The sequence below is a fragment of the Anguilla anguilla genome, chromosome 11 (assembly GCF_013347855.1).
Source record: "Anguilla anguilla isolate fAngAng1 chromosome 11, fAngAng1.pri, whole genome shotgun sequence".
Lineage (NCBI taxonomy): Eukaryota > Metazoa > Chordata > Actinopteri > Anguilliformes > Anguillidae > Anguilla > Anguilla anguilla.
Window position 1 is genome coordinate 26103928 of NC_049211.1, and position 27776 is coordinate 26131703.

The 27776-nt window shown below is 43.6% G+C and overlaps 2 protein-coding genes and 2 non-coding genes across 13 annotated transcripts; 3 read left to right on the top strand and 1 right to left on the bottom strand.

Moving 5' to 3' along the window:
• Nucleotides 1-456: 456 nt before the first annotated feature.
• dtx3 (deltex E3 ubiquitin ligase 3) lies at nt 457-10309 on the bottom strand. Of its 5 annotated transcripts, none has more exons than XM_035381571.1 (5): nt 10282-10309; nt 7183-7225; nt 5129-5943; nt 4173-4390; nt 457-2837 (listed from the first exon to the last, which is right to left on the bottom strand). In XM_035381571.1, exons 2-5 carry the CDS (start codon nt 7193-7195, stop codon nt 2762-2764), a joined length of 1122 nt encoding a protein of 373 aa, XP_035237462.1. In that variant the 5' UTR covers nt 7196-7225; nt 10282-10309; the 3' UTR covers nt 457-2761. The 5 variants fall into 5 exon arrangements, with proteins under 5 accessions (XP_035237462.1, XP_035237463.1, XP_035237461.1 ...); XM_035381572.1 differs by lacking the exon at nt 10282-10309 and adding an exon at nt 7477-8006 and having other exon boundaries at nt 7183-7220; XM_035381570.1 differs by lacking the exon at nt 10282-10309 and adding an exon at nt 7477-8006.
• On the top strand, nt 10303-27545 carry naca (nascent polypeptide associated complex subunit alpha). Of its 6 annotated transcripts, none has more exons than XM_035381564.1 (11): nt 10303-10455; nt 11826-11897; nt 19766-19804; nt 20507-21939; nt 21973-22732; nt 24650-24735; nt 25232-25309; nt 25848-25994; nt 26435-26563; nt 27043-27165; nt 27419-27545. In XM_035381564.1, exons 2-11 carry the CDS (start codon nt 11828-11830, stop codon nt 27431-27433), a joined length of 2880 nt encoding a protein of 959 aa, XP_035237455.1. In that variant the 5' UTR covers nt 10303-10455; nt 11826-11827; the 3' UTR covers nt 27434-27545. The 6 variants fall into 6 exon arrangements, with proteins under 6 accessions (XP_035237455.1, XP_035237457.1, XP_035237456.1 ...); XM_035381566.1 differs by having other exon boundaries at nt 20507-21906; XM_035381565.1 differs by having other exon boundaries at nt 20507-21246; nt 21280-22732.
• Nucleotides 25450-25525, top strand: LOC118208739. Its single transcript, XR_004761636.1, has one exon. It is a non-coding gene; the product is annotated as a small nucleolar RNA SNORD59 (small nucleolar RNA).
• On the top strand, nt 26244-26319 carry LOC118208738. Its single transcript, XR_004761635.1, has one exon. It is a non-coding gene; the product is annotated as a small nucleolar RNA SNORD59 (small nucleolar RNA).
• Nucleotides 27546-27776: the final 231 nt, after the last annotated feature.

The window sequence follows — 27776 nt, forward strand, 5'->3', positions numbered from 1 at the left end:
ACAGCAAATAGTCAATCGGTTATTTGCCTGCCGATATGTCGTTACCCTTCATTATAAACTGGGGATGCTGCAGCAGTGGACAGGGCATACAATTCCAAATGGTCATTTGAGAATTTGGGAAATAAAAAGAAATTAGGGACCAAAGTGGTTAAAATTATTTGCTAAGTGGGCAGGCAGTTACTTATGTAGAATTCAAAGATTTGGTTCTAAATACAGTGACAGAGGTATGTGCATGTTTCTAACAACCAAATGATGCCTGATTATTATTATTATTTTGTATTTTATCTGTTGTTTTCAGCATTTATACAGTTTTGTATGTTGCCAAGACACCTTCACAGAAGAGACATTAATCTCAATGGAACTGGTAAAATAAAGGATAAAAAGAAAAAGTTAAGAAGACAGACAACTGTGCATTTAATTTATTTTATCAAATGAACAAACACCAAAACACAAGGCCATAGAACAGAAAGTCTTTATTCAAGTAAGAAAATGTAAAGCACATCTTTTTTTTATTATTATAATTATTTAATATTATTAAAGAAGTTTCAGTCAAAAATATAAATCAACACAACTATAAAAGCGGAATCGAACCATTTAATTAACAATCATGTGCAACTTTTTTAATAACTCTTATTTTATATCTTTTTTTAGATACTGCATAGAAACGTTTGCGCTGAATGTAGAATGTTCCTGTGTAAACTATTATCCTGGCTCCTGTAGACAGAATCTGTATTGGTCCCATAACTCAAAATATAAAAGTGTAATGTATGTGGGAGGGCGGGAACCAAGAAAGTCTTATTACATGTTTTTCATTTACTACTGAATGCTAAAATTCCAACATAGAAGAATGCGCTTCAAGTACATTTAAGAACCTGCATCCTTCTCTTCAACCTGCACACAAAGCTAGCTTTAAATGTGAGGGGTAACTGCGTTTGCTACTCTGGAGTTAACTGCAATGCAAACATTAACATACTTATGCTAAGAGCAGAATATATTTCAGTTAAAGCCAGATTACATGTACAATCTTAATGCTGCTGACTGCACCAATTGGGTGTAAGTATCAACCAAAAAAGAACAGGTTACCTTTTCTCTGTACCAACATGCTCAGATGTTCTTCACTGTATATGAGGTAAAGGCACAATAAATTGCTGAAAGGACAACATTCCAGCAGAGAAATGAGGAATGTAATGACGCTGCTTAAAATCTGCTTTAATTACAGCCTGAACTTATATTTTACATAAAATGAACTGAAATTAAATCAAATGCATTATTATTTGTTAAAAAGAAAATAAAAAAGATAACTGGAATTATGAAATGGATTATTGTGCCTTTAATTTGGTTTAAGTGATCTATGTGCCCTTGTATATCATTTTGACATCATCTTATAAATCTGCTCATGGAATATGAATTTTTTTAAAACAAAAAGCAAAAAAAAAAAACCCCCAATAAAAACCAAAATAAAATCAGTGATGCACAATGTTTCAAGTGTACGTGGTACAGATCAGATTTTAAACTCAGGTGTCAGCTGATGGCTTACTCTGGAAGCCAGAGACAAAAAAAAAAAAATGGGACAGTACCGAGAAGCTCCGCCCTCTCTATGCATCACAGAACAGTACTGAGAAACTCCACCCCCTCTCCACGCATAACAGAAGAACAGTACAGGGAAGCTCCGCCCTCTCTGCACATCACAGAAGAACAGTGCTGAGAAGCTCTGCTCCTCCCTGGACTTCTTAGCAGCAGGCTCTTATGCCAACTGCTCTGCTGAAACAGGACAATGCAGAATACTCTGTAACAACTTACCTCCAACACAAATCCGCTAAAGGGAAAGCCAAAGGCCGAGGCAAACCTGCCAGGGCCGGTCTGAAAATAAGAGCTCGCAGCTCGGAAAACGCGCAACCACATCACCCTGTCAGACTCAAAGTGAACGCCACGCTACCAGTGCTCCCTCTCAAAACCACCTTCTTCCATTGCACATTGACCAAAAGTGCCTGTTAGTGCTGTGATTGCAATGCTGCTTTTTTTGTCTTCTAAATGATCTTTTTTTTTTTTTTTCTTAAACTGACATCACAACTGCGGGCGGCTGTGCCACACCGTTAAGTCCGTGCTCTCCTCTGTCGGAGTCGATTTTTGGACATTATTGGAAACTCTCAGCAACATTTAATGATAGGAACTGATTTAATCAAAAAAGAATTATTGGAGGAAAGGACAGAGGATACTACTGTTCAATAACATGTGCTCCCTGAAGCACAGAGTCACAAATAAATAAAATATATAGGAAAAAAAAAACACAGGGAAAGTAAACATCTTATATGCGAACTCTCAAAAATCTCGTGCCAAGGTGACATTCGAGCGGCTCTAGGTTTCACCCTGCTGTGTTCCCGCCGTCCGACCCGGCACTGCGCTCGCTAAGGTGCAGAGGAGCCGGCCCTTTCCAAGGTCCCGCTAATACAGATGCACCAAAGCCCCCCTTCCCAACCCGGCCTCTCAGACAGGGAGGGGCGGGGGAGGGGGATAATTATATGTTTATTTTATTTTTTTTTAAGATGAAAGAGCTTGGAGTTGGGTGAGGGCGCCCCCCCCGCCCCCCCCCCCCCCCGTACCCGTGTTTTGCGCCGGGACAGTGCGGTCATTGGTCCAGGCTCCTGGAGGAGAGGCGGGGCCTGTGTGGTGCAGAGCAGCAGCAGCAGCAGAAGGAGGAGGAGGAGTCGGGGAGGTGGGGGCGGAGCCAGGGCCCGGGGCTGGCGGAGGCGCCTCCGTACCGTCAGTCTGCGGTTATCCCCTTCTCCCGAAGCTCCTCCGTCACTCGCACCAGGTACGTGGGGTCTGGGTACCCGAAGCTGCAGGGGAAGCGGAAAAGAAAAAGAAAAAGAAAAAGAAAGAAAAAAATAATTGTGTGATCTTCGCAACCAAACAAAGGATGAATCTGCGCATCTTTGTGGCGTGGGGACAGAGCGACCGGCCAATGCATGGGGGGAGAGGAGGAAGTGCTGGACAGCCGAAAGATCAGCTGATCTGCGCAGACATGATGGGATCCTGCGTAGCAGAGGAATGTTTTTAACAGCATTTTTGGGAGGAGACTGGGGGAGGCCCAGGGGTTTGCTTAGCCCAACCATGTTATTTCAATCTACTAACCAATTAACACTCGTTATTTTCTATGGTGGTTACGTACTGACTGAAGAGTTCTTGGAAAAGAATTGGAGCAACCGAGTTTCAAGTGCACTCAAGCATAATTCACATAATTACAGTATATGTGCTTTTGCCAGTAAAGTAAAGCTTGGAGTGATTATCTACATTTGATAAATGTAGCATAATTTCTGAAAGTCAGAAAAGTATTCATATTTTCATTAGCCAGAACAAACCTATTATGGACATTTATTACATTACATTACAGCCACTTAGCAGATGCTCTTACCCAGACTGACATACAGAAGTGGAGTACATCAGATGCAGCAATACAAAAATGCGATATCACCAGGAAGGCACAGACAGAGGCCCTTTAACAATCAATAATTGTAACATTAATGGTTAACCTAACAAACAACAGTCTGTATCATGAGTTAAGGAAGTACCACAGGACAGAAACCCCATCTTTGCACAGGTATAACTGAAGCATTATTCAAAGGGAATTCAAAGAAAGAGAAAAAGAAAGGATATATATATATATATATATATAAGTGGGTCAGAGGAACCATGGGGTGAAGCGGTGAGTCTTCAGACTGTGTTGGAAAATGGGCAGGGTTTCTGCTGTTCTGACTGCAGCGGGAAGCCAATTCTACCGCTGGGGGGCCAGAACAGACAAGAGATGTGGCCTGGAAGTGTTGGTACGCAGGGGCGGGAGGTGGCAGAAGCACAGATGTAGCAGAATGGAGGGGTCTGCCAGGTGTGTAGGGTCTGATGATCTTCTGAAGATATAACAGAGCTGCCAAGTTAGCTGCCTGGTAGGCTAGCACCAAAGCTTTGAATCTGATGTAAGCAGATGTAGGTAGCCAGTGGAGAGACATGAAAAAGGGAGTGACACGGCTGAGCCTGGGGAGGTTATAGATCCATACTGAACACAAGAATATTTTAGCAGTAAACATAGGCCGTGAACATAAGCGTATTTATTTGTCATACACTCAAAATGGCTGATCATGTGGGCAGGGTGTGAGAAGGCCAGAAGAAGGGCACCTTACCAGCGTGGGCCGCCCCAGATAGAGGTCTTGTGGTGGATGTCGTTCCAGGTGATGACGTTGTGCATGCCGGTGGTCATGGAGGTCCCGATGGTGAAGATGAGGCGCTGCTCGAAGGCCCGCCGCAGGAGCCCCAAAACCCTGTTCCCCTCGGGGCTGTCCGGCAGGTACGCCACCCGGTCTGTCCCTGGGTACCTCACCCCGGGGTTAGGGTGCTCCTGCTGCAAACCCCCCACAAAAAAAAGACACCCGAAAAAAGGCCCACACAACAGAACAAGTAAAAGACATTTTCTGAGCTCTCCAGGTTACATTAATCAATACACTGAAGGATATGATTACACAGGCATTACACTGACTTGGTTTACTATTATAGAAAAGTATGAATTGGAAGGCACCGGTTAGTTCAAATAAATTGGATTTCTGGATATATCCTATAACTGCAAATCATGCCACTTGATCCTATATACTAATACGATCAACAAAAGCAAAAAGTGTCTATCAGCAAGAACAGGACCTTCAATCAATCCAGGCTTTTGCCTGTTGTCAAGAGGGTATCCAGCACCAGTCACACCTAGACTGGAACAGGCCCAGTCTGTGATTCTACTGAGCGAGTCCTAGTCAGTTTTTTTTATTCTCTTGGGGGGGGGGGGGGGGGGGGTATTAATCTGGATGATTAAGTGGGTAGAATTAGAAAACCACATGGGGGGGGGAGGGGCATAACACCCTTACTTTGGATCACAAAAGCCAAGAAACCTAGGACAACCTTATTGAAAATGGTAATCTAGTTTAGTGCCTCACCTGTAAGCTGGTGTCTCATGCTGTGTTTTAATCTACTGTGATAACGCCTAATGGTCAGGGAAAATCCAGATATGTCATTTTAAAACTAATACTGATTTAATGGCTTTGTATACCCACGGTGCCTCCAATCACCACCCCTCCCTCCCAGGTTTGGTGCTCACCCCCTGAATGCCGGGAGGAAAGCTGTATATGATGCAGATGCAGCCATAGCCCTCGTGTCCCGGCAGCTCCATGTCTGGGTCCCTTTCCACCATCATGCTGCCATTGGCGGGCTGGTTGCCGATCAGCTGGCCGTACACCAACCGGCAGACAGGACACGCCCGCTTAACCTGGAAGGCCCGGTCCAGGCAGGACCGGCAGAAGGCGTGACCGCACCTGTCCAGCGTGGTCCTCTCCACCATCTCCCCCATGCATATGGAGCAGCTGATGCCAACGTCCTCCCCCTCCGCGAACGACGCCGCGCCCAGCTCCGCTTCCTGGTGGGGAGGGGCCTCCTGCCCCACGGGTGGGGGCAGGGCAGATCCCAGGTCGGCCGGCTTGGTGCACCTCAGCTGCTGCCTCTGGGAGCGTCGGGGCTGGGGGGGCGGGGGCGGCAGCAGGCTTCCCTCTCCGTCGGCCTCCACCACACCCACGCAGGGCAACAGGGACCGCTTCCTCTTGGGCGCCCCCTCCTGTTTGCTCATCTCCTTGCGAGCGCAGCGACACAGGTCTATGAAGGCTTTTCGGGTGGCAGGGGAGACCGGGTCCCCTGTCGTCCCGCCCCCAGCCCTGGCACCCCCCTCAATGGGTCTGAGCCTGACTGCGCAGCACCCTCCTCTCTCCCCGCGCCGTACGATGCCTGCGCTCAGGCCCTGCTTGTCCTGAAACTCCAGCAGCCAGGGTCGTCCAGCAGCTGCCAGGTAATCCCACACAGCCTGTGACACCAGCACCTCGTCGCTGCCCTGCCCCGCACGCACACTCATTGCCACCGAAGAAACTGCGGGACGGGCATACAGAAACACAGGCAAAACATGGGAGCACCGTCACGTGCCAAAATATTCGTCACACCATGTCCAATCCCCTTTATAATTTGATTTTAACTTTATTTTTGATTACCATTCATGAGTGTCAAGAAATTAAAGTTTTATTAATGTATCAAGACTCAAATAAAAGAACTGAATATACATGCACACTTTTGCATCTTGTATTATAGCAAATAATCGGTTATTATACACTCAGAACATAAAACGGTATTAAACAGCATTTGACATTTCACAGTTCATACTTGAAAACCTAAACTTCACTTTACATAACACAGACATATCATTAGTGCTAAAGCTGCTTTGCTTGAAGTAAATTCGACAAGTCGCGGTAGGTATCTTTAAAAAATTCACAACTAAGCAGTCAATGGGGAAAAGCCTAAAATTAACGAACTGCCATCTTTTAACATCGACTTCCACTTTTACTTTATAGACAGCTAACAGTGAAAAACTGTCTCTACTGTCTGCCACCTCGATCCTTTGCCAATTTCTTTGTCGAGGGGAATACCAAAGTGAAATGGCTAACCCGCTAGGTATATTGAGAAAACAGACGTGGCATTTGCAAAACATTTCAAACTGGAAGCAATTTACACGCATTGTTAGCTCTCCTGGCGATGGCACAATTCTTCCTATATTAATTACACATTTTGCAGCGACTGTTACGACCTGTCACGGTATTCCTGCACGTCTGGCCTGTCTTAAAATCAAATAGCAGGCTAACTAGCTAACCGTTACGTGAGATGCAGCCTGAGGCACGCTCCTTGTCAGTGAATGCCCTGCTACATCGAGCTTCTAAAAACAGCACAATCAGTTAGACACAAACCTGTATTTTGCATTTATAGTGTCCACGCCACTCAGCAACCTATTATATTAATTCTGATGTTGGTGTTAATTGGTGACAACGCTGTTGGCCTTTCCTTCTCGATAACATGTAGCTTGCTACGCCGCTCTGTGTCTCGCAATTCCAACGAAATACACAGACAACACTGCCAACAGGCGATGATATCGCGACATTGCTACACGAGACGCAATCCGCTGCTGTAAATGTGCAGACAGACTATAAACAAAGGAAATGCAGCACGTCGGAATGTGGGATTTCTTGCTTCTAAAGCACATGTTGCTCGATTCTAAGCTGTCCATTTATTTTTTGACGTCTTTATATTAGATACAGGTATGATAGATCAATCAAAAATTACCTTGTGATCCCATAAATCCCCTTTAATCGTAGTTAAACCTGTTCTGCGAGAGTGAAAGAAGAAATGAAAAGAAGGAAAAAGTAAGGATATGTTAGGAATGCTCAATTATACAGCCATACAACAGGTTATTAAGCGATGCAGTTATTTCCAAGTTCCGAATTATGCCACTTCTAAAATGAAGAACATTTAAAAAATGGTTAGTCATTGACCGTTTCGTCACATTTTATTCTTGTACGTAATTATGAGGATAGGTAAAGTAACGCCAGCAAACGCCGATTTAAATGAAAATCTTACCTTGTGTAGTAGCGGAAACCGGAAGAGCGTTTTTGAGCTATTTCTTGTGAAAAATAAACTGTACTGTATCGGTCAAGGCAACATTTTAATTGTGCTTATACTTCGCTTTAAAGCACAGCAGTGCGTATGATCCTTGTTTATTGAATTAACATGTAGCAAGACCTAATGTTAATTCGAAAATAGACAACTATGAACTGCAGCTTGCGGACATTTGTGTCCCCACTGTATTACAATCGAGCAAGCTGGATAATACCCACTGTCCTGTAGAGGTCTACAGTAGCTTTGTATTTAGCAAGCTAGCAAGCTACTGAAATCCCTTCGCCCTTGAACAAAATGCATCAAAAGCAATACTTGATGAACAGCGTACCAAAACTTTTTACGTTAAAGCAGGCAGATATAATACTGCTCGTCTTCCATTCTTAGGACAAATACTGAACTTCTATTCACTTTTGAAGTCATGTTCAGTTTGTTTATCTTTTCCTTTTAAGTCCAACCTCCGTAAACTGGAAAACATGTCAGCAGGAAGTTCGTCACAGCGCTTTCCATGATTGGCTAACTTTCGGAAACGATGCTGTCAAATTGAAGGGGTCAAGCCAGAGACTGTAAAAGCTCAGCAATTAGATTTTATCAAACCACTCCCATTAGTGAGGGACGTTACCTTAATTGAAATACTAAAAACATATCCCGCTGCAATTCATTCAGTAATATTGCACGTTCGCCCGTTATTTCAAGTTTGTATTCTAGTTTACATGAATGACTCAAAGCAAAGCTAAACCTCCATTGTGTTAATTAAGGAAAAAAATATGAACAAACTGAAACACATGTTTAACAATCCAAATAGGATCCCATTGGTGCATCTCTTTCGGTCAGTTTTAAAATTTTGTTTTCTTTTTTTTTTTGTAATTGTTTGCAATATAGAACAATAAGTACAATGTGAACACAGGACTTTTATTCTTGATGGCATGCATAGGTATTACTGACATAATATGGCCTAAAATGGTATACAATTTCTCTAAACATGAAAAGCACCTAATTAAGAAAATAAAATAAAAAAACAGCTTGTTAAAATTCTGGGATTGTAACTCTAGTTGGACCAGCATGCACAGGGGGGTTTCGAGGATCGAGGTTGGGAACCACTGTTCTACTGCATCCTTGTTTTTGAAGCTATTTTGGAAGTTTTTGTAGGCCTATTTTCGGATTAATACCTACTCAATATTCCTTTTTGACCTACTGAGAATAAATCTATGAAACAATGACACCATTCACACTAGTAACAAAGCAAAACTGGGAAACTGGCTGTCATAAGTAATATCCTCATTTAGAGTGCAAGCACATGAAGTGGAAAAAGCAATGTGGTCAAATTATTAAAAAATGAAGTGAAATAATAAGGAATAAAAAAAGTCATGTTTATGGATGTTACCTGTGTCAGTACCATTCCCCTCAATATATTTATAGTATAGCCCACCACTATTTAACCAGGTATGTCAACTGAGAACAGTTATTTTTTACAGTTCTGACATGGAGAATCAAAGAGGGTTGGGAATGTAAAGACTTTATCTCCTCAGTCAGGTGTAGGAGATCATAAGGTGGCCAGATGAAGAGAATTTGACAAGAACCCTGGAGCTAACGTCTCCACTCTTTCATCTACTCATTCAAACAGTACAATGGAATCTTTAATGATCATAGTGTCATATTAATATTATGTAACTTATTATGCTAACATTTTAGAGGTGGGCTTTTCAGGAAGATGTATTCAGAGTAACAAATAATTTAGATAGCAACTTTCACACCTGTATAGAGTGGAGAGCAGCATCTCCAGTGTGAAGATTGATTGTCATGAGCTGAAATGTAATTCTGTCTTTGACTCCTGCATTGATGGTATAAAAATAAAGGCAAATTTTTTCGAAGAGAGGGTCTGTTGTCATTCATAAAAATGCATCTTACAGCAACTTACAGATGTGACATCTTGCCATATTTAGGGAGGTGCCAGTGTGCACTCCTGAACTGATGGAGGTTTTTGCAGCAGTTACAATTTGGGTTTGGAATAACATTTTATATATGGGCAAAAACATTGGGCAAAGCAGTAAATATTTTTAAAAAACTTCTAAATCTATAAAATAAATATGAATGATAATAATAATAATAATACATTTATTTTATATAGCGCTTTTCATGAAATCAAAGATGCTAATAGATAATGATAGATAATTATATCACAAAAAATGTCACTGTGGCAAAACTGCATTTAATTATCATTCATTTTATTTAATAGATTAAAAAATAATAACAATAATTATATATATATGTATATGTATATATATATATATATATATATATACATATATATACAAAGAAAGCTTTGCCCATTGTCTGGAAATTAATTCTGACCCTGGTTGTGCTGGATGTGGCCAAGCCTTGTGGGGTGAAGCAGGTGGTTTCATCCAGCATTACCATAGTAGTCCATGCCACTTCTTTGGTGGATGAGCCACCTTCAGTTTTCCAGCTCCAACTGCATAGTGTACTATTCAGACGCAGCTCGGCTGTTGTTGGACAGCAGAATGAAAAGACATGTATGATTGTCTGCCTTATGAACTGACAGTGGATACTGCAGCCATCCTATGTTTGCGAATTATATTAAAAATAATTTAACGTTAAATATAAAAACACATGGGCGTATATCAACGCTGTACTTCATCATATCACTGACGTTAATGTCATGAGGTTACCATATTTTTTGTATTTCTTAAACATGTCGTATGATGTGACAATATTTACAAACAGCACCGAAACTAGGTTCACACTCACAGGGGCTCTTTTTGACAGTCTGTGGACACATGCTGACTTCCATCTTCGCTGCGTTGAGTTTCACACAGCCATGACCCGGAAGCAAAAAGTGTTAGCTAGTAAGCGTTGATATCCCAGCGAGCCGGTGATCAGAATTTCTCTTTTCAGCCATCTTGGATCTGAAGCCCTGACACAGTGAGTGTTTCTGTTAACAATCCACTGGCATCTTGCTGCTTATACTACCCAAAATCGTACAATGTACAACTTTGTGAAACCCGTAGTGTGGGGGGGACGTTAGGGTTACCTTATTTTGGACTTTCTGCCGTTAGTTTGCGGTACAACCGCCGAAGTGAAATTGAGTGCTGGTTCAAAATGGGGGCAAAGCGACTGCTTCCATGACGCCTCGCTTTCAAGCTAGTATCTAAACTGCTGTTGTTGTCACCTTCTTTAACTCATTTAAGTATTTGCTGTACACTCCGAAAGATATTTAAACGTTACGTGTATTATTTTATCGACTAGTTGTCATATGGTCCAACTACAGAGTCGCGACCAATTGCTCAACAACCGGGCATTGTAAGTTCTAGTCAGTTAGCTCGCTAACATGGCTTTACTTGTGCAAATACGTCAACCGGTTTATTTTGTGACTTCATATAAGGTGGACAGTTCAATATAGGTTTGTATATTCCTACTTTGTTAGAATACTGACCGGTTGTCATTTAATTTTTAGCACAAAGTTATATTTATGTAAGTGATTACATGTCTAAAAGATTCGTCGTGTAGCCAGATTGCTAGCAAAGTATGTTGTATGTTTCTCACATGTGAGTAACGTCCGTACTGGGTTGCCAGCTAAACTCCGCTAGATAATTATTGCTTTGGTCTCTGGTGTCCAGCATAAACATTTTACTGAGTTAAAGAAACTGCAGACTAGCCTGCCAACTGTTTAAAATATATATTTTTTAAAAAAAACTCTTTAGTTGGTAAACCAAACCGTATTGGTAGTCGCCCAGTGGAGCCATGATTAGCCAGCGTACCAGTGGTTAACGTTTGTCACTTCATATAGGTACTGTGGTGTAAATATGTGCGTTGCTCATTTCTTTATAGAAACGGTCTTTTACAATCACACTCAGTCCGTAGACTTCTCACGCTACACGTTAATGTGTACACTTAGGAACTGAATAACGCATACACGTGTGGTGGGATACTATTTGACATCGCAGTTGTTTCAAGTCTACCCATTACCTACCGAATCGTTGCCCCTTTTTTGTGGGTGACTACATTAGGCATCTTTTAAAGTGAGACAAATTCGCCTCTAAATGTAATATCACATTTTTCCGAAAAGAAGAGTCGAAGTAACGCTGCTGCTTTCCATATCAAAACAGAATCTTGGTACATGTGGACGTTATGCGTTATTTGGCAAGCTTAGAGGCGTCTGCTCTGCTCATTTCCTAGTTTTTCCAGTCTGTAAATTCGCGATATCTGGAAGTGACGCAAACCTCAGGGGCAATGCCAGGAGAGCTGCCTCGCGAATATAATTTTGCTTGTCCTCTTGCGGTCCTTGTCTACAGACATGCCTGGTGAAGCCACGGAGACCGTTCCGGCTATGGAACAGGAGATGCAGCAGCCACAGGGGGAGACTGGTTCGTATGCTTTTGCACTTGCTAAAATTCCTCTGTCTATAGACGCTTAAACAAAGAGCACATGGGGTCCTGGAAACTGTTTTTTGGCCTCTGAATAGTTTTTAGCTTTTGTGTAGTGGGACATTTTAATGGGACAAAGCCATTGCGTTATAGGCTTTTTTTCATTAATTAGCAGGTTATAGGATATATGATTAGTTGTATGCTGTTAATTTTAAGTTTCCTTTATGCTAAACACTATCTTTGTCTGGAATTGGTCATTGTATTTCGACACCTATCTGAAACAGCTGCCTCCAATTTGCACTGACTGCACTTTAGATGAGTAGAATTTCAGCTGTTTTTACACTTGGTAGTGGGGGTAGACAGCAGGGGCTTAGTTGATGACCTCTTGCATAAAATGTATAATTAAGTAGATGGATTGCGGGGGGGAGGGGGGGGACTTTATTTAAACAAGATGTCTTGGTCTATAAAATACCTACTTTAAGGTTGTCCAGGACCCCCTGCACACATGCACGTACGCGCGCAGACAGACAGACGCGCACACACAAACACACACCGTTGCCTGCACTGTTTGTTTCACTGTGGTCATGGGTGTGACACATCGGGACTAACTTATTTTGACTTAAGTTCTTTTTGCATGGTACTCAAAACTTTAAAAACACTCCTTGCATGAGTTGTTAGTGTGTGGTCTAACACTGAGACAATGGACAAGCATTGATCAGTATTGCTAAGGAAACCTTTTTATATTGTTGGGAAAGATCTGTTGTCTTGGTTTATTTGTATTTGAACTGGTCACTTGTGTGCAACTTGGTGATAATGGTGTGCTGAAGGATTTATGAAATAACTTGCAGTTTTTAGTTGTGTATGAAGTGAGTTTCCCATTTGAATTTTTTCAGGATACTACATTTAAAATGGTTTGTAATTTCACTGTTGCTTGTGATAGACATAATTTTATGATGTTAATGTAGGGTTAAAAGCTAAAGGTTCTGATTGGGCTGAAGTAGTATTTTGTTACTTGCACGTTTCGAAGGGATTCTGAATGTTAGATGTGAAAAGACAGTATTTGCTGGTGAATGTTCCTTGGTTGCTTGGGTGGGGTGGGGTGGGGGGAAGGGGTAAAGCACACACTCTACAATATAATTTCAATTAAAGACAAAAAGAAAATTCCTTCCTTCCTAATTACTGTCACGTCACTGGCTATTTGACATCGTGCATGGCCAGTTTCAATTTCCTTTTCCCTCTTCATTTCTGTAGTCCTAATTACATTTGTAGATTCTTGTGGATGCTGCAGTCTCTTCTTCAATGTTCTCTCTTGAACTCAGGGTTCATGTGTCCTGTCAGGGGGATGGGAGTTGTTTGGGAGAATGCACTTACCTGGGGCACTGCATGACCTTTGGAGCTCTGGGCACAGTGTTTGGGTTCACATGCACACCGCATCGGTTCACTTGTCACAAATCTGCCATACTAAGCAGGAGAAATAAGACTCCCCTATGCATCAGTCAATTTCCAAGGGAACCTGAATGTTACTATTTTCCTTTGAGTGCAATAGTGAAGAGGAATATTTCGATAAGCTGTGCATGGGGAGTCTTATCCAGTATCTATGTTGGACCTGAAATAAGGCTGTGGGCATGTGGTGGTCACCAGGGCACTCTGAACACTTAGATTTTAATGCACTTCACACTTGTGAGTCTGTAATTTGCACTATACATGGTGTCTTCATTTGAAGATTCCACCACCAGTTATTGAGAGAATATTTTCAAATGTTGAAGTATTTGATTTGGTATTCTCCAAATGTATTCATACCCTGTTAATGTAAAGAGAAGAAAATACAAGTGTGCAATTTTTTTGTATTCATTTTTGAAGAAATGCCTAGTTGATGCTACCAACACTACGCAGAGCAATGGTATATGTTGCAGGCAGTTGAAGATTGGAGATACTTCTGCAGTCAGTCTTTTGTTTATCTTTTTTTGTCACTGTAAATATGCTTACTGCAGTTCTCTTCTCGGGAGGGATTTTGATTATGTATTCTGTCAGATTGAGGACTGTATAACTGGGTCAGAACATTTTCTTTTTGTTCCTTTAATCATTACTTGGTACTGGTACATTTGTTACTGAAATATCTTGACAGAATAGCTTGAGGTTGTTATGGAGAGGCACAAATCCTTAGTTTTTGTTTTACGCGATTAGAGCATTGGCTAGGGTGCGGTTAGTCGATTTGTTACTTTCTGGTGGCAAAAGAAGCTTTCTTGCAGCTTTGCATCAAGCAAGCAATTAATGTAGCCAATGTGAAATTATTTTTAGATGCACGCTGATGTCAGCCTTGCTTAAAGACCTCTTGTCCTTGTTTGCTTCCTGAAACGGTTTCTACAGTGAAGGCTAATTTCTTGACAATTTGTCTTGCTAATTTAAGGACTGCTGTAAGGCCTGTCCCAGGAACCCTTTTGTAACTTGGATGCTGTTGAAAGGAATAGGTTCAGTCTTTATTTATAGGCACCAGAAAATAGGGACGACCATGGCTCTGTGTAATTTATGGCCTGCTCCTTGTCATTGTTTTCTACTGTGAAGTTGGTTTCTCCTGAATTAAGCTTGTATGTATTTTTCTATATTTTCTGTGTAAATACACAGTTGGACGATTCTAAAGTTCCTGAAATTTGTTAAATCTAGGTTTCCATTTTGTGGATTAATATATATTCTTGATTGCATGATGTTCATAAATGTGGTCCTTGAGATGAGATTTGTAGAATGTGGTGGCTATGCATAGTGTTGGAAGTATAAACATTTAGTGAATTATTTATGCTTATTGCACACATGGATTTAATCCATTAAATCATATTTTGAGTGTGAATACAATTGGTGACTACTGCTTTCATAATCAGTCATACACTCCTTCAATGCACTGCGCAACAACTGAAGAGGGCTACCAGGAAACCCTTGCTATGGCTGACCACTTTGGTTAAGTGCCTTTAAATGTTTAGAACTGTCAATGTTTTGATAACTCATTTTGAGTTGGCCTATTAAAGGTGGTAGCCCTCAAGGATTTTGTTTCATACAATCAAAGACCTTCTGATCTGAATTTTGAAAATCACATTGCTTCGGCACCTTCCTGTTACATACGAGATGTTGTGGTTTTGACTTTTCGCATAGTCAGATATAACAACTCTGTGTTACTGGAATGTCCATGGTCGTGCAGAAGGGTACATTTTGATTTTATGCCACAAAGGCCGTCCTTTATGTTCCATCAGCGTTTGCTGATGATGTCGCTGTTACTCCCCCCCCCCCCCTCCTACTTTCCTCCCTTCCTCCCAGCTTCGGGGGACTTGGGTGCTTCTGTCTCCCTGGCAGCATCAGTGCCTGAAGCAGTCAAGGTGATCGCTACAGATAGCCCAGTGGGGGCTGCTGAAATTGCCAAAGGGGAACAGGGGTCAGTTGGAACACAGGAAACTGGTGCTTTGGAAAGCAGGAGCAATGAGGACGGGAAGGACAGTCTAGAAGTTCGATCTGAGCCTGAGGAGAAGCTAAATGGAGAAGTGATGGCTGCGGATTCTGCGCAGGATGAAGTGCAAGGAGAAGCTGATGGTGCCGTAGAATCCTTTGCTGCTGAGATCATTGAAGTCTCCACCCAAGAGACTGAGCCCACCCCAGAAGAGCAAGAAGGCCAAGACCCAGTGGGTACCACAGGAGTGGCAGTCCAAGACCAAATTACTATTACAGAAGAAACTGTCCAAGAATCTGTGGCTCCCACAGATGATCAAGTTGTCATTGAACCAGTGGGTACCACAGAAGGTGAAGCTGTCATTGAACCAGTAGGAACCATAGAAGGTGAAGCCGTCATTGAGCCAGTGGCCACCACAGAAGATGTCCGAGAATCAGTGGTTATTGCAGATGACCAGTCTATCCAAGAAACCATTCCTCCTGTTGTAGAACCGTCTGTAGATGAAACTGCTATTCAGACATCCCCAACAGAAGAACCAGTTGTCCAAGAACCAGCTCCTGCTGAAGCACCAGGCCACGAAGAACCAGTGAATCCTGAGGAGCCTGTTACTGCCACTGAAGGTGCAGCAGTTCAAGAATCAGTGGAAGCACCTGTGGCTGTTACTGAAGAATCTGCTACTCAAGCATGCCTGGCTTCATTGGAAGAATCCGTTGCTCAAGAACCTGTAATTGTCCCTGAAGAATCTGGTGTTGAAAAAGAAACTCAAGTGATCACAGAAATTGCCGCTGAAGAATCTGTAGCTGTTGCTGAAGAATCTGCCACTGAAGAATCTGTAACCATCTCCAAAGAATCTGCTTCCAAAGAATTTGTTGCTGAAGAATCTGTAGTTGAAGAATCAGTGGTATCTGTGGCTGAAGAAACATCCACTCCAGAACCAGCAATTATCACAGAGGATTCATCTGCTCCCAGTTCAGTTGCAGAAGATTTAGTGGACAAGGCAATGATTGCATCTGAGAGCATCAGTGCAGAAGCAGCCCTGCCTACTGCTGAGGTAGTCACAGCTGGCGAGGACTCTGAGCCAGTTAGCCTGGAACAGTCTTCAGAACAAAGTGTTGAACCCAGTCCTGAAGTGGCTAGTTCAGTGATCGCAGCCACAGAAGTTGATTTGGAGCCTGTTGATGTGGGCATTGAGGTGGTCACCCAGAATGAAGTGGCCATACAGAGTGAAGAGTCCATTGCCACCTTATCTAATGAAGGTGTCCAGACTGAGGTGTCTTCTGGTCGCGCAGACCGGTCCCTTGCAGCCAGGAAGCCTTCAGGTGGGTTATTCAGTTTTTCTTATGGGGGCAGCTCCCTTTATGATTTTTGTCCTGAAAGAACTCCAGGTGCTTTTTACATCTTAATGCAAGGCATCACATTTCTCATCCTTTCGTTGAGTCGAGTGAGTGGTTTACTTGGTCTCCAGAAAATTAACACTCCGTTTATGCCATTTGTGTTAAGATATTGTTGACTTGTACTTTCTTGTCAAACAAATGGAAGCATCTGAGTAGGATCGAAAGGGAGCTGCCCCATGTAGCAAACTGCAAAGTAATGGTATTGGACCTGTATGTATACATTTATTAATTTTTTTTATTTTGCTGGAATCGTCCTTGTAATAAGAATGTGATGTAAACTGAATAGGAGTTACAAATGACAAAATGTTTGTCAAAGTTAAAGGTTTACTAAATCTTTTAACTGTACCTTTCATGTTAAGTACATCTGACAAGCTTTATTTCAACCATGTACCCATAATTGCACTGTGAGCAAATCCCTTGTTCAAGAAGGCAATCCGTGCTTCCCCTCTACTTCAGTAGTGCTTATGCTTGCTTCGCTGTTTGTAACCTGTAGTTTAAAATGTGCTGTCGAACTTTCATCTATTAGCGGTTTTCTCTGTAGACAGTTTCTTGTGTTTCATTTGTTTATGCTTCCTCTGCCAACCTTTCTGGTCCTATGAGCAAAATAAAGGGACAATTTCTATAGTTATCATGTGCCACTATTGATAGGATTATTTATTGATACCATCACAAGTGGGCTTTTATGATCCAGGGAATGGAAGGTCTACTATTGTTTAGCTTTATCCCTCTTAATGGCAGGTGCTAGTAGCGATGGTGAAGAGATTCCACTGTCTCTCATTGGCCATGTTTGCATGCACATCTTTCTATTCTTATTTTGGAAACCTAGTACTCTGGTTATGTTAACGTTAAGTACTTTTTTCCGAATATGTGAAATCCGAGTACGAAGTTGCATATGTCCAATACGAAAATAAAAAGATGTAAATGCCTTATGTTTATAACTAGCCAGCTACTGTGCTGTAAATGTCGTGGCAAGCATGAACTTCTGGACTGACAAGGAGGATAGTCTTAATTTTTGTATTTAAAGAATTAAACATTGTGCAGTACTTGGGTGACTGAACACAATGAAAAAGGAATTTGTTAAGGCTATATTCGACAATGAAAGTTGACACACCCCACAAATTTTAAACGCTTCATGCACATGGAAGAATTTCTAGGATGCCATCCCTTGATGTAAGAACATGGTGCATACAGCTAACCATTTATACAGAAATTGGGTTATTTCTTTCATGATGAGCATAAGTGGACCATTCAGGTTCAGAAAGTAAAAGTCCTCAGTATTTTGTTAAATCACCTGGATTTGCCAATTGGCACATTTTTTCAGCCAGGAGGGTAGAACTAATTGGTGAAATAAGCTGGCTGAATTAATTGGTGGAAACTCATGGCAGGACTTTCTGACCTCTGGACTTATTTATTAATTTATTTTTTGCCATTTCTTCCATTGTCCCAAGACAATGCGCTATCCTCTGTCGGGCTGGGGAGGGTGTAGACTTGCCACATGCCTCCCCCGATACATGTGGAGTCATGCTTCTTTTCACCTGACAGCGAGGAGCACTGGGAGAGCGTAACGTGCACGGAGGTTCACGCTATCTCCCCCGGATCCCCTCCCCGCTGGACAGGCGCCCCGACCAACCAGTACGAGTCGCTAATGCAGCAATCAGGACTCATACACTCACCGACTTCCCACACTGCCGATTGTGTTCGTAGGAATGTCAGAAGTACTGCTGGTCTCTGCGGTGGTAGGCGAGTGCTTATACCTCTACACTACCCAGATGGCCCGACCTCTGGACTTATCTCTGTAAAAACATATGGCCCTAACTGGAGATGGAACGGGTTTGGCGAGTAATTTAAAGTCCCTCACATACATTTTATACAGCATATTACATGTTCAATGTTATTCAAAAGCAGATGTATTGTACAAAATGGAGATTCCATTTGGCAGTTGAGTAATTCTGCAGCTTGAAAAACCTACTTGGAACTGTTGACTTTTTTTCCTTAAATAAAAACCAACTGTTGTAACATTGACATGAATCTTCTAGGTTTTCACACAGCTTTCCTTTTATTTGCCAAAGTGCTATTGTGAAGGGCTTATAAAAATGATTTTAGTTTAATCAATGAAGACTGTTCATTCACCACAGTGTGTGTACAATATACATTTAGCTACATTGAAGTCATTAGATTTTTTTCTTGATGCAAGCCCTTGAAATCGGGTATTACGTTGTTAATGTTTAATTTAGAATTCCAGCTTTTAAAAATGTGTGTGCAAATTAAACTGAAATGCTTAATGTTCGGGTTAATTTGTTAATGGGGTGATGCCCTTAGCTCAAATATTAATTTTCAACTTGCTTCTATTAGTAATTATGATGGGCTACTTTTGTGTTGTCGTATGTTTGCGATTCAGTTCTGCAGTTTGAGTTGAAGTCTGCTTAATTTTGAGTGCCAGTTGGACCCAGAATGATTTATGTAAGCTTGCTTTGCTTTGTTAGCTGTAGTCCTGGGCAGTTGACTACCATTCTTCATTATCCGCAGCAAAAGTGGCCAGGTCTTGAATGGATATTGATATGGCTTTGATTGATCTGGTGTTCAGCTCTCCTGGCTGTAGAGCTTGGCATGCTCTTTGACAGTTGTCAAGGGGCATACCTGTAAGGTGTAGTGCAGATGTACAGTTTGTTCTTAGACAGTCTTTAGACCTGTTGATTGACAGGTGTCCATCTTGAACGTTTCCCTCTATGGTATCGTAACAACTCTTAGGTACTGCTGATCTCTGCTTAGCAAGCGTGTGATGTGGTGTTCTGAACTTTTGCCTGAATCTTACCTCGCAACTCCTGCCAGTTTTAGTCTGCCTTCCTTTCTAGAGGAGTATTTTTGTGCGTGGCATGTTGACAGAAAAGTCAAGAGGTTTAAAAGGTAAGTGTTACTTGCTTGGCATTTAATCGCTTGGATGTGTAGTAGGTGGATGTGTAAGTGTTTCCAAGTGTGAGTTTTCTAAGTGTTTACTGATATTGCCACACTTGTATGTGACGGTGTGAATCCTCTGAATCATTCAGCTCCAGTTCCTCCTGTGGCGGCCGCTGCAGAAAAGTCAGGTAGACCCAAACCCCAGATGCGTATCATGGGCATGTTGAACCCAGTTCTAAGAACCCACCTACCCTTTCCTCCAAGACCCTTGGGTTCTTTCGTTCTTGCTGGGCTTTTTAAAGCCATATGACTCTTGAATTTTGGTTTGAATGCTCTGTAGTTTCGCTACTCAGCCTGAACGAAAACAGAGTTCCCCAAGGGCCAGGTTTAGGGCACACCCTCAGACCTAACTTACTAATTTACCCCTTAGTGTGCAGTGTTGTCTTAACCCTTATGAGAATACAGTTAGTAATTGTCAGTTGAGCTTTCTGTGGCTTTTGTTCACTCCTCCTCTGGGCCTGGAAATAAGTCTCAGCAGAATATTCTCTTACGCATGCCTTTGAGCATCAGAATGGGCTCTCACTACACGAGTTTCCTCCAAAGTGGCACTAGTTTGTATGCTGGTTACAGATATCCAGTGCCATTTTTATAACTGGTGTGTTCAGCAAAGCATGTAGACAAAGGTTACATTGTTATGCTGAAGTGTGATTAGATTAAGTTATTTGAAGCATGCATGCATTCTTTTTGAGTCTAACATAGTATTCAACTGATCTATTACCCCCCCCTCCACCCTCTCTTGTGTGCTGATCTACAAAAGCGCATGGTTTGAGCCTTCTATTCCTTTACCATTATGTCTGCAAAATCCAACTGAAACCCTTTATTTTCCTCAGCAATTCCTCCCACTCCTTCCAAGATGCTTTCCTCCACTTCTCCAAACTCTGCGGCTGCTAGCGCCCCTGCTGTGCCTAAAACTAAAGAATCTAAGGGTGGCCCCAAGCAGTCATCCTCTCCTCTCTCCTCCACCTCGAGCCCTGTGCCTGTAGCCACCAAGCGCCATTCTTCATCTGCTTCTGCCTCCTCCCCAACTTCCCCCAAGTCCTCTTCCTTCCCTCGCTCCCCCAAATCATTCTCCTCCTCTCCTCATTCCCCTTCCTCTCCAAAATCCTTTACCTCCCTCCCTCGCTCCACTCCTCCCTGCTCCCCCCTGGCTTCTCCCTTAACACCTCCCCAGGGTGGCTTTTCGGGTCCTGGTCAGGGAGAGGGGTCCAGCCCTCAGCCAAAGGTGGTCAAAGCTGGTGAGCGAAAGAAAGCAAAGAGGAGTGCCAAAGCACAGCAGCCTGCTAAAGCTGCCCCACCTGCTGTCCCAGCTGATGCCCCACTCCAGGCTAGCCCTGCCCCTGAAGTACCCTCTCCCTCCAAGAAAGAGCCCGAGGCCACATCAGCTAAGGAAGCAGTCCTGCTCTCCTCTCCTGTTGCTGACATCCCTGTTCCAGCCCAAATCCCTGCTGCCCCACTACCTCCACCACTAAAAACCAAACTGGTCCAACCCAAAGTGGACATCAGTGTCCCAGCACTTGTCAAAGATGATGTAGCTGTTGCAACTGCGGTTGAAGCAAAGTCTGCCATTGAGGCCAAGCCCGTGCCTGTGGAGGCCCCGGCTGAGGCCAAGCCCGTGCCTGTGGAGGCCCCGGCTGAGGCCAAGCCCGTGCCTGTGGAGGCCCCGGCTGAGGCCAAGCCCGTGCCTGTGGCGGCCCCGGCTGAGGCCAAGCCCGTGTCTGTGGCGGCCCCGGCTGAGGCCAAGCCCGTGCCTGTGGCGGCCCCGGCTGAGGCCAAGCCCGTGCCTGTGGAGGCCCCGGCTGAGGCCAAGCCCGTGCCTGTGGCGGCCCCGGCTGAGGCCAAGCCCGTGCCTGTGGCGGCCCCGGCTGAGGCCAAGCCCGTGCCTGTGGCGGCCCCGGCTGAGGCCAAGCCCGTGCCTGTGGCGGCCCCGGCGGAGGCCAAGCCCGTGCCTGTGGCGGCCCCGGCTGAGGCCAAGCCCGTGCCTGTGGCGGCCCCGGCTGAGGCCAAGCCCGTGCCTGTGGCGGCCCCGGCTGAGGCCAAGCCCGTGCCTGTGGCGGCCCCGGCTGAGGCCAAGCCCGTGCCTGTGGAGGCCCCGGCTGAGGCCAAGCCCGTGCCTGTGGCGGCCCCGGCTGAGGCCAAGCCCGTGCCTGTGGCGGCCCCGGCTGAGGCCAAGCCCGTGCCTGTGGCGGCCCCGGCTGAGGCCAAGCCCGTGCCTGTGGCGGCCCCGGCTGAGGCCAAGCCCGTGCCTGTGGCGGCCCCGGCTGAGGCCAAGCCCGTGCCTGTGGCGGCCCCGGCTGAGGCCAAGCCCGTTGTGGCTGATAAACCCAACTTGCCTCTCTCTCCAAAGAGCCCTGCTGCTCAGAATTCCTTCACTGTGATGTCTGTGCCTGCTGCCCCTGCTCCTTTGTCCTTTGCTGCTGCTGTTGCTCAAGGTCTCCCTGTAAGCCCCAAAGTGGAGCCTGTGGCACTACCAGTCTCTGAGACTGCTAAAGCCATGCCTTCCCCCAAAGGTGTGCAAGTTGTCCAACCAGACATGGCAAAGTCCACCGAACAACCTGTAGCCACCCCTGTCTCTCTTCCAATGAGTCCCGTAATCACCCCGGCAGTCGAGCCCCCTTCTGTTACTAACCAGTCTAAGCCTTCTCCACCTGCATCTGCTGCAGAAAATGCTCCGTCTTCCATTGCCCCTCCTCCCGCTCCCCTCTCAGTTCCCACCCCAGCCCCAGCTGCTGCTCCTGTCCTAACGCCACCTCCCAAAGCTGTGGCTCCAGCTGCTGCCCCACCCCTAGCTCTAGAGGAGGATGACGATGAACTGCCCCCCCTTATTCCCCCAGAGGAGCTGGTCAGCATGCCCATTTTCCACCGCCCTGTCGTAGTGGAGACTCCCCTGAAAAAAGACCCAGTCGCTACCGTACCTCCAGTCACCCCCATCTCCACCCCCAAACCCACTCCTCTTCCAACCCCTGCTGCTGTACCTCCAGTCGCGCCTGCCTCCATTCCCAAACCTGCTCCAGCTCCAGTCCCTTCAAAGCCGGAGCCTGTGATCAAGAACGACAAGGGTATCTCTTCTGCCTGTTGGCTTGGCGCAATAATCCTGCATGTCCCAAGACACTGATGCTAATCAGTTTGTGTTTACTCTCATGGGCAAAGGCCACCTATTTTTACTTTTTCTAAGCTTATGTTATAATATTGTAGATGATTGAAAATCTTTCTGTACTTTGATACATTTGTCAGGCCAGTTACCAGCATAGTTCTTCAGTTTTCATTTGCAGGGCAATTGGCAATATCCATGTACATTTTAGATTTTTATGAATGCTTAATCTCTTATTGAAATTCAACTTGCATCGTATTGTGTTAAGACCACCTGGATGTTAATGGGTGAAATATGGAGATAATGCCCACCTTCACTCTCTAGCTGTGGTACAGAATGCTGCACTTTGTGAAATTATGATGGTGGGAACTACTACATAACGGATATTGTTTGTAGTGTAAATGCAATGGCTGGTTATGACAGCAGCTACTCTAGCGTTTGACATGCCTGTCAGCATGTCATTGGGAATGTTCTTGTAGGCAGGTGCCATTACTTGTGTAACTAGTGTTGACGATTCATTCTTCAGTGCTTGTAGCCTAGATATTTGGTAAAAGCCAGATGTAAAATTTTTAAGGCTGAACATTTTTCAATATAATTGAGTGTGCCTCAAACGGACCTTCAAAAGAGTAAATTCAAAAGTGAATTTTTGTAATGCAGCTTGCAATTTGCATCTTTGTCTGTTGAAGGTGTGGGATTAAGATCGTAGGAAATGAGTGCTGTGGTAACTGCTTAATTTAGATTGGGGAAGACATGTTCCAGGTGAATCCTATCATCCACCATCAGCCATATTAGTAGCTGAATGTGCAATGTAATTTGGAGAGTTCCAGCTGGTGCACAAGTGTAAATCTCAGTAAAATGGTAATCCAAGTTAAGTTTTAACAACTGAAAATTGTATGTTTGCAAGGACTCCGACTCAGAAACCCACTCCCCCTATATTTGTTTCCACATCCGAGCTTGGTCAAATGGAAGAACAAGCATGCTTTATACCTTGAGTGGAGGAGCCAAGGTGTTTTGTGAAATCTCTATCGATATTTGTTTTTGTTCAAAGATGAAGGCATGGACTCCATGTAGTGTTGGACAGATCTTGTGCTGAAAGTTGTTATGATTAACCATGATTTAAAACGGCCATTGTGTCTCAGACTGGTTCAAGGTGTCGTTGATGTCTCACTATAGCAGTATCACCAGTTTCTATAAGCGTTTGTTTTTTGGTGGGTTGGGGTGTCTCCAGATAAGGGATAAGTAATGGATTTATCGATTGCTTGTCAGATACGTGCCTTCTCAATGGTTTTTATTTTCTCATAAAGGTTATACATGTACAACTGTATGTACAAATTTACACTTATTGTGTTAGACCAATGAGAATGGTGACTGAACTTTGGCAGGCACTACTTCATAGCTGGGTGTATGGAAAAATAATGCACATGTCCCAGCAAATCTGAATTGAGTACATCCAAGCCGTTGTGTATTGGTTATGTGGGTGCACAACATTTGAGTTAAGACAATATGCTAAGCATTGACTTTATTATAATGGGGAAAAACTTGGTACTGCCATGTTATGCAATGTTATGCGTGCGTTCATTTTATATACGAATGGTACCATCTGGCCAAGATGCTTTCTACAAATAGATTCTACCCCATGCTGGGGATCGATTTACAATCAAGCACGTATGCGATCACTCGATCTGTGAAATAATTGAAAATCACCATCCCTAGTCCAGATTGTATTGTATTCTTGCCAGCAGCAAGCCTAACCACTGTACATGATGTGCTTTAAGCAAAGAGTCAAAGGGCAGTTTATTCAGTGCAGCTGTGAGAGGTATGATTGCGAATGACTTATGAACTGCTTTTGCATGCTCTGAATTATTTTTTTTTGGGTGACTTTTAGGGTCTGGCACGGAGTCAGACAGCGACGAGTCAGTACCAGAGCTGGAGGAGCAGGACTCTGCACAAGCACAAACACAGCAGGCTCAGGTACGTCCTCTACTGCCACTGCAGTTTTGTTCAACTGAGTGACATTACACCTTGTGAAGGGGCACTGATATGTGGTGTGCACTTCACTCAAATTTGGTGGCTTTATCAATCTCGACAGATTCTATGTTTTGCACTGCATTCTCAAAGTTGTGAAAACTAGTTTAATGTTCCCAACTAGCCATTGTGAAATTCAGACCTGTTACATTTTTTGTGAGTCCAAATTATCTAGAAGTTACCTTTTAGTGGTAACTGAGAGAAGGCTAGTATTATTACAAGTGTGATTTCTTAATTTGTTTAAAATGGCAGTGGTGACACAAAAACCAACTATATCTGAAAACCAACAGTGGGGGGGAGCTTGTGATTTGTAATTGTGACGTTTTGGCCCAGATCCTCTTTTACTGTAAGGCAGAAGTAAATGTTTCTAGACTGAAGTTTTTATTGGTCCGATTTGTGGCTTGTTTCGTGCAAAGATAAGTTAATGGCCAATACCCTTCAGCTTGCAGCAGCAGCTGAAATCGACGAAGAACCCGTCAGCAAAGCAAAACAGAGTCGGAGCGAGAAGAAAGCTCGCAAGGTAAGTCACCTGAGTTTCGATACCCAACCGTTTCATTAGTCTGTAAAGTACTTTACTGTATGCTGCTTAAATCATTTTCTCATGTACATGTCAAATGGAGATGAAACTGATATGTAGAAGCAGCGGAGTTGGTAATTTGTCCTCCTGTGATGATTTTAACAGCATGACTTTCGTTCTTCTGAGTATACTGAAGTCAACCCTCCTGTTCTGAGGAGGACGTGGCCAAATTGCAGTGAGGTTTAGCACGTACAGTTTTTATTTATGGAGTAGATAATAACTGTCACTTTGCATGACTGTTCCAGTTCTTCAATTGCTAAGTAACATTGGAGTAAGAATTGGCAAGCGAGTGCTGGAGCCGTAAGTGGAGACACTGCCACACTTGTAATGCAACCGGCAAACTTCACTAGTCTGTCAAGGAATGGAAAAAAAGCAGGCATAAACAGGAGGGATGTAGTGCCCAGTTTTTGTTCTGCTTTGAAAGGGCAATCAATCGGAATGTGAACTTATTGCAAATTAACAACTGGCCACTTTGTTTCAGGCAATGTCCAAGCTGGGTCTACGGCAGGTGACGGGAGTTACGAGGGTTACCATTCGCAAGTCCAAGAACATCCTGTTTGTCATCACCAAACCAGATGTCTACAAAAGCCCCGCCTCCGACACATACATCGTCTTTGGAGAGGCAAAGGTGAGGATGAGCTGCATGTGGCCATGGTTGGAAATGATCCATAGTAGACACAATGGTGTCAATTTGTGTAATACACACAATCTGGGCAAACACATATGCACCCTGTTATTCCATATGTTATAGATTGTTTCTGTCCTTGACTTGGCAGAGCAGTTATTCTGCAGATTAATTTATTGCATCAGTTGCTCACTTTATTTACTGTACCTTACAGGATTAAGGTAACTGTTTTTCAGTACTTAATCGCCTGGTCCTTCTGTGATGATTGAAACAGTTTGACTTTCGTTCTTCTGAGCCTGATGAAGCCAAACTTTCTGTCCTGAGAAGGAATCCCAAACCCAGGAATTTGTGAAGTCTTTCAAAATATTCAGTTTGATGCCAGAGGTTGCAGTGAGCTGTGTGTTTCTGACCAGTAACTGATGCATGTGCTGGCTGTGTTGCAGATCGAGGATCTTTCACAGCAAGCCCAGCTGGCAGCGGCAGAGAAGTTCAAGGTCCAGGGAGAAGCAGTGTCAAACATCCAGGAGAACACACAGACGCCCACTGTACAGGAAGAAAGCGAAGAGGAGGAGGTGAGGGTCCCGTCAGTTCGCACCTGGTTGCATTCCCTCGCTGGCCTTCAGTGGCCCACTGTTCAAGGACACTTGCTGCCCAGGGTCCAGTTTAGTCTTTGCACACTTGCCCAGATTAGCAAGCAGGTAGAAAATGTACATACTCCAATGAATTTTATACTTGCCCAGATATGGTGAACATGAAGTGCTTTAAAAGAATAAATAAATAGTCTCTGTAATCTAATTTAAGATTATTTTCCAAGCCCAAAAGTACTTGACACTTAAATGGAGTCGTGTAACTAGCTGACACTAATTCAGTGAAACACAGTGCTACAGCATGCAGTGGCCTTGGTGTAGTTGTCTCTGCCACAGAATGGGTTTTATTATGAATTAGGTTTTTGTGCATTACGTGTCTCCAGCAGGTCCGGTTTCACATTGATTTAATCTTTCTTGAATACAAACTTGAGCTTCTCTTCCTGATTCACCTTGTGCCTTTGAAGGTTGACGAGACCGGGGTGGAAGTAAAGGACATCGAACTGGTGATGTCACAAGCCAACGTGTCACGGGCGAAGGCTGTACGTGCGCTCAAGAATAACAACAATGATATCGTCAACGCCATTATGGTGAGTCCTCAATGTCCTGAGTCTAGTCGAAATGAGAAGTCTCCAGATGTCATTGCCGATTGGATAATCCAGCGTATGTCCACTTTGCATTAGGTTGTGTAGCACTACTTTTGAATTTTTGCATCCTTTTCTCACTGTGATGACAAACGGCATGACTTCAAATCTTCTGAAGCAAAATTCTGACACCAATAGTGAAGGGTTGGAGTTTTTGTGCTGTTGGATAACAGACTTTTCTCCCCTCCTCCTTCTGCAGGAATTGACGATGTGATGGGCTGAAGAACAGAGAAGACGTAATCTGGGGTCTTGCTGTTGATTCTGCACTCGTTTGTACCATTTATACCCAGGAGATTAATAAAATTATGGATTGATGAGATGGAAAATTCTTTATTCCTTTTCCTTTAATTGCAGAGTTGTTGGTTGTTTTTAGAGTGGTCTGAGTAGTATCTATTCCTAATAATAAAGTTGTTTTTCCCCCCCATGTCCATTTTTCAATTTCCCTGAACCAAGAGAGAAACATGTAATTACCTCAGACCTTTTTAATGTTCAGCCACACCTGTGGTTTGTGTGCACAGAGCACAAGGCTTTTTGAGATATTACTATGAATAAAAATC